Raw genomic sequence first — 7,253 nt, 5'->3', positions numbered from 1 at the left:
AAACCTTATGATAGTAAATTAATTTTTTATCCTTCTATTTTTCAGAGATCCGTGGTGTACATCAATATGTAAAGAATTGCAACAACGATTGAGTATAAAATAACATTAAATAATGGTAAGAAAAACTTTTATTAGTGATAATTTTTCCTATTTTTTCGATAAATTGGGAAGAATTATTGCACGACATCCTTCTTCTTTCTTCATTTCACCAATATTGCTATCAGCTTTACTCTCTGTTGGATTATTTAAGCTCAAAAGTATAGAAAATGCAAATTATCTACTAAATTCTGATAGAGGTAATGTGTTCAAAGATAAAGAATTTATAGACAAGATGTTTCCTACGAATACATCCAAGCACTATGACTTGATTAGAATGACACAAATTCCTCGATCAGCAATGGTTTACGTTCTAAATAAATTTGGACAAAATATGTTGCAAAAAGAAACTTTACTCGAAATTCAAGTTTTAGACGAACTTATTAAAAACATAACCGTTGTTGTAGATGGAAGAGTAATAAATTATAGTAACATTTGTGGAATAGTCAACGAGAAATGCTTTGAAAATCCAATACTAAATTTAATGCCGGAAATGGATAAATTAATTTCCCGAAAGAGAAAAGTAAAGTTTCCTGTAGAAATTGACCCGCTTACATACAAAACCCAATACTGGATAATCAATTTTGGGGGTGTTAAATATGATACACGAGGATATGTCAGAAATGTAAAAGCTATGAGATTAATTTATCCTCTTGATGAATCAAATTCCTCTAAAGAACAGTGGCTCCAAGAATGGCGAAAAGCATTTTTGAAAAACGTTAAACAATTTAAATTTAATTTCATTGAATTGTATCCATGTCCAGTGCTCTCGACTGAGTTAGACATGAAATCAATTGCTGACGATACGTTATTTTTGATTAGTGTCGCCATTATAGTAGCTGCTTTATTTTGTGTAGTGACTTATACGACAAATAGTTGGGTAATGAGTAAACCTTGGATGGGAATTGCTGCTGTCTTCTCTGCTGGATTAGCAATTGTTTCTTCCTTCGGATTGATGAGTTCGTGCGGAGTAGAAACCATTAGCTATAACATTTCATTACCTTTTCTAATTTTAGGTATGTAATTGCAGTAAAATATTCGTGTAATTTTCATATAACTGTATTTATAACAAATAATTTTAATTTATTTACAGCTATAGAAATAGATGATTCTTTTGTGATAGTAGCAAATTGGAGAGTTACCGAAGTTCAAGACAACGTAGAAGAACGAATGGGGAAAACTTACTCAAAATCCTCAGTTTCTATCACAATAACAACGTTAACAAATATTTTATCTTTCTGCATAGCGATGACTGCAGAATTTCCTGGTGTGAGGATCTTCTGTTATTACGCTACTACTTGCGTGTGCTTTACTTATTTCTATCAGATTACGTTCTTCGGATCGTGTCTAGCCCTTAGTGGATATAGAGAAGAAAGATGTCTTAATGCATTCACATTTAAAATGTTAAAAGGTATTAACCATATATATTTAATAACTTAATGTGTTTTGTTTAATCTACTAATTTTTTCATTTGGCGCACAAAATATTTTAGATATTATTATACTTTAATTGCGTGAAAACATTACAGACACGTTCTAAATAGCGTGTAGGTTCTCCTCCAACACGAATGACACTCTGAATACCGAAAGGCATTGACTTAATCAGATGCTTGGGGTTTGCTGGAGGAAGCCATGCTCAATTAAACCTGAGGACTTGGAAAGTCATTGGATAAACATTACTTAATGGTCTTCGAACTCTGAAGAAGGTTTAAAAATGCTAGAAGGAGAAGCTAAAATGAATTCACTTTTTGTCATGTCCAATCATCAGGAACAACATTCTTCCATTACAGAGACAACTTTTTAGTTTTTTCAACGTATATTCTACTTGAAACTAATATCTCAAATAGTTTATTAGAGATGACAGAGACTTATCACACAGTTACTGGTAACATTAAAGTGAAACTTCTATTACCAAAATGTAATTTTATTACTGGAATGTATTTCAGTACACAAGACCCTCGTCAGTTATATATATAAAATTATATAGATATCTGTTGTAAAACAAATTCGCAGAGAAATTGACATTAATTACAATCTGTTTATCCACACTGCACAATACCATGAGGATTACATTATAAACAGGCAATAACTAAAAGAGAAAATCCTTTGCTAATCCAATATATATCGGTTGCGGTATAATGTAATCCTCATGGTATTGTGCAGTGTGGATGGACAGATTGTAATTAATGTCAATTTCTTTGCGAATTTGTTCTACAACAGATATCTATATATTTTTATATATAACTGATGAGGGTCTTGTGGAAATATTAATATATACTAGTCTCTGTTATCTCTACTATAGTATTTGAGATACTAGTTTCAACAATTTTCGAGGCAAGAAGCTCTTTTATAGTATTTTCACTGAATGAATATACTATAGTAAACTCTGGAGGGTGCTACTATATACTTTCCTTCACCATTGTCCAATGTTTAATCAATCAATGTATTAATTAACGTTGTAAAATGATTATTTTAAACATAAATTTTTATTTATTTACTTATTACAATTGGATAACACTTTTATTATACAATTCACTATTTTTTAATATATTTTTTTTTATAATTTTTAACTTGAGATCTACTTTTCTATATTTGCAGAAAAGTCCGAAAAATACACCACCCATCACAATCATGAATATCTGACTATGAAATTCTTCAGGGATAATGTCGCTAGATTCATTTCACATCCTACAATAAAAATAATAATTATTTTTATATATTTTTGTAATCTTGCCATAGGTATTTGGGGTGTAACATTTTTAAAAGAAGGATTAAACATTTTTACACTTTATCCTAATCATTCAAAAGTGACAAAAGGATATCGAATATATAGCGATTATTTCACAGAATTTTCATTTTCTGTGCATATTGTTATTAATAAAACATTAGATTATTCTCAAGAAAAAGTCCAGAAATCTATAGAAAATATGATGATGAAATTTCATTCTCATCCTAATATCATTCCCTCGGAATTTGATATATCTTGGTTAAAATACTATGAAAAGTTTCAGAATCATCCAGTATCTCCGTTTACCATGAATGGATATGATGTGTCAAGGAAACAGGATTTTATAGACGGTCTTCGCAACGTGTTTTTAAGAATTGGAGAAGCCAAACAATTTTCAAATGACATCGTTTTTAATGATAATTACACAGAAATTATATGTAGTCGCTTTTTTGTGGGAGCAAAACACGATCATCTAAGAGGAACGGAACGTAAATTAATTAATGAAATGTGGAAAATAGCAGAAGAATTCGAATTTCCAGTTATAATACATTCTTTTTATTCTTCTGCGATAGAACAAGCTTTGATCATAAAAAGAATAACTATTCAACTTTTCTGGCTGACAGCTCTTCTGATTTTTATTGTATTTTTTGCATTTATTCCAAATTTTCTTTGCGCGCTTCTTGTAGGTCTCTCGATTACTTCAATAATCGTCGAAACATTTGGATATATGTCTTTTTGGAATGTAAATCTTGATGTCATTACCATGATGATTATAATAGTTTGCAATGGTTTCTGTGTAAATTATCCCACGCATATGTGTTACGTTTTCCTGACTTCGTCGCATTCTACAGTTGAAGAAAAGTTAAAAGAATCACTATATCATGTTGGTTTTCCCATACTTCAAGGTTCACTGTCCACAATTCTGGTATCGGTAATATTTCTTTATAATAATATGTACGTGTATGTATCATTTGTAAAAATTGTTGTCTTTATTTCTTTACAAACTCTCTTCCATTCTATTTTTGTTATTCCTGTATTTCTTAGCATAATAGTTAACCTATTTCAGAAAAATAATAGCAATACTTTGTAATAAAGTTTATTATTGTATTACAGTGGAATTGCCAAGAGTACAAGTCTACCCCCCTATAACACTGTTGATTATTCCGTTTTATATGAATTCCATGTTGTACGAGTCACTTAGATTTTACAAATACATGAGCCGTTCACAGCCTGGCATACGTATTTATAAAATCTAAGTGACTCNAATTAAATTCACTTAGCATTCAAAACTTGCGAATTTTGAAAAAAACAAATTTGCTGATTAAATGCGAACAACTGTTTAACTGAAGTAAAACGGGTTTTCCCCTTGCTATGGATGTCTGCCTAGTTCAGTTCAGCCACATTCCGCTACAGTTCGCCTTTATTATCAGTTCGAAACGGGGTGGTTCCATAATACCTGCAGTGTTCCATAATACCACCTTCTCCTCTATTATTAATTTTTTATAAAATGGCAAAAAGCTTCAATTTAAGGGTGGAGATGAGTTTTATTAAATAAATTTAAATACTAAGAACGAGTAATATATTTTGAAACTTGTTTTCTATTTGAAGCTTAATAACTCGTGTGCTTTTAGTCGAAAATTTTTGAAATTTTGCAAGGTGGTCTGTGTATTAGGGGGATTGATGCTATTTAATTTTGGAGGTTAATGGGGTGGAAAATAAAAAAAGGTCGCGTGTATCTCCAGTAGGGTCGGACGTAATGACGATTTCACTCGTTATTACTATTTAGAATTTTTTATAAAACTCATTTCTACCTTCAAAATTAAACTTTTTGCTATTTTATAATAGTTAAAAATATAAAAACTTTTTAAAAATAAATTATGATAACAGATGACGCCACTAATATTTTTAAATGTTGCCGGAAAGTTGAGCAACTCGATGCTAATTTATTATTATTATTTATTTATTTATTCGTTCATTCATTTACTATTTTGCATTTCTCCGCGTTTCAAAGTGCTCTGAGTCCAAAATGTTAAAATCCTGAGTGGATTGCCATACTTTCCCTGTTATATATTAGCCAGGAAAGTAAAAAATTAATAATAAAATTGGAAAGCTTCCACTTATTGTGATAAAAATACACCATCAAAAAACTACAGTTATATTTTAAGAAAAAAAAATCCAACAACGAAAGTTGCGTAACTTTTCCGGCTGCTGTTATAAAACATGTTTATTATTATGTGAACAATAAAATTGTATGTGGCGCCATCTCTTATCAGAGTTCATGTTATTAATCAAATTATTTACATTCCTTTTGTAAACACATGGAGATAACCTTGTACATTTGCTACGACATAATTCCTTGCAGGCTGTATTATCTCAGAGTTTATAAAACATTTAAAAATAACTTATAACTTAAAACTAAATAAACCTAAAAGTATGTTTAGGTTTAGTTTTAACTGTTTGTTGGAACAATAGTTTTAATTAAGTATATATTATTACATATGTTTTATCTAAACGAAACAGCTAAGTAATATGTTCATTTTTAAATAAATTTTCATAACTTATTAAATATCAGTTTGTACAGTACTTTTGCCCTGATTATGGATCTGTTTATAATAAATTATATTAAAAAATTTAGTTTATTTATCAATACATTATTTCGAAACTACTTATTGTTTGCTGTAAAATATTTTGAAATTTAATATATAAAATTATATTGATTAAATTGTTAAAATAAAAAAATTGCACTCCGATATTTTCTATTAAAAAATAATGAAATTTATAACTGGGAAGAGAACTTTGTAATTCTTTATCAATGAATTTTACATTATCATTATGAATCTATAAACTCATTAAATATTATTTTCTATGTTTTAGTTATCTATCTTCTGAGCATTTTCAATTGGTGTATTGAAATAAATTTAAGAAATACACCATGTACAGTTACATTATTTCTAATACAGTTTGAAAGTTTAGAATTTTACTTAGCAGCTACTTGAAACCATTCTTAAATATTAAAAAGTAAGTTTATTTTCTTTCACATTTCTTTATAATCTGACAAAAATTCGTTGATAAAAATCTTGTTTATAAAAAAAACTATTTATATTTTATTATAATTATAATTATTATTATTATTATTAAACTGTTTCAGTCATTACTAGTTTATAATAAAACTAGCAGATAAGCCCGGCGTTGCTTGGGCAAAATATAACGATAGCGAAGATTAAGATTATTACATTACAGCCAATCTTACTCGTTTTCACAGAATGCAAGAATTAGGTTCCCATGTTTCCAGACTAATTAGAAAATTTTTAGATGAGTCTAAAATTATGTTCGATTTAGCGCAAAAAACCGCATCTGCGCCTGTAAATCTTGCACGTTGCTTTCTCTTAACACTTCCATTGTTGAAGCCTTAATCCTGTCCCTTTCCCTGCTGGGGGGATTTCAAAAAATCCCTTGTTAGTGTGTGTTCTCGTGACGTACCCTAAAGCCGGATGCACACATGCGGCACGGCAAGGAAAAGCGGCAGGATGACATCACTTTTTCTTGCCACAGAAGTTGGTTGAATTTTATCTTTTGCGTCAACTGACGCCAAGATGCGTTTCTATCAGCCAATAACAGTTTGTCTGGTAGTCACGTGAGAAAATACAATCATGTGATGTTTTAATGGTGGAAAGTTTGACGCGGTTAACCGAGATAACTAACATCAGAATAAAGAGGAAAGGATAATAAATTTAACACAAATTCTACACAAATAATCATATATAATTTAATTCAAAAAACAAAACAACCAAATCTTACTCGAAATAGTATTCTTTATCGAGGAATAAGCGTATTTTGTACACCAGTTCTTTATCAATCCAAGAAAATATCTCTAATCCAAAANTTGTATAAAATGATTGAACGGTTTCTAGTTTTTCAATCTTATTGTGAACAATAGAGTTGAAGTTAAGTAAAGATGAATGGGAAAAAGTGAAAAACTTAAAAAATTCTCTCGGCTAAGTTAAACCACACATCAACCACACTTTAAGAGCTGATGTAACACTTGGAGGTTTCTTAAAATAGTGGCATAAACTCACTAAAACTTTGCAAGACAATGCAGATGAAACTGCAATGGAAATTTTATGAGAAACCATGAGGGGAAACTTTGAAAACGTATAATTTCTTGCCGGAGATTACGGAAGGATTTTACTAAATCTAAGTAAATAATGAAAATGAAAGAAGTAGTCTTAGATATAGCCCAGTAACTTGAAAAATAGAAAAATTTTCGATATTTCAATACGGCGCAAATGATTGAAGGATTCGAATTTTTAATAGAATAATCTCATAAAATTTTTCAGTTATCGCAGCAAAAATACAGTATCACTCTTCCAAAAGCACTTCAAAACATGATGATTTTTAAAATGAATTCGATAAACAGGAAAATGTTTCTG

The 7,253-nt window shown here is 29.8% G+C and overlaps 1 protein-coding gene across 1 annotated transcript; it reads left to right on the top strand.

The window, feature by feature from the left end:
- The first annotated feature begins 373 nt into the window (after positions 1-373).
- On the top strand, positions 374-3,971 carry LOC111634808 (patched domain-containing protein 3-like). Its single transcript, XM_023379641.1, has 3 exons — positions 374-1,112; positions 1,190-1,507; positions 2,694-3,971. Exons 1-3 carry the CDS (start codon positions 374-376, stop codon positions 3,911-3,913), a joined length of 2,277 nt encoding a protein of 758 aa, XP_023235409.1. The 3' UTR covers positions 3,914-3,971.
- Positions 3,972-7,253: the final 3,282 nt, after the last annotated feature.

The sequence above is a fragment of the Centruroides sculpturatus genome, unplaced genomic scaffold, assembly GCF_000671375.1.
Source record: "Centruroides sculpturatus isolate CEXI.00-Female unplaced genomic scaffold, Cexi_2.0 scaffold757, whole genome shotgun sequence".
Taxonomy (NCBI): domain Eukaryota; kingdom Metazoa; phylum Arthropoda; class Arachnida; order Scorpiones; family Buthidae; genus Centruroides; species Centruroides sculpturatus.
The sequence above is the reverse complement of the archived record's forward strand: the minus strand, read 5'-3'. Positions and strand labels throughout refer to the sequence as shown.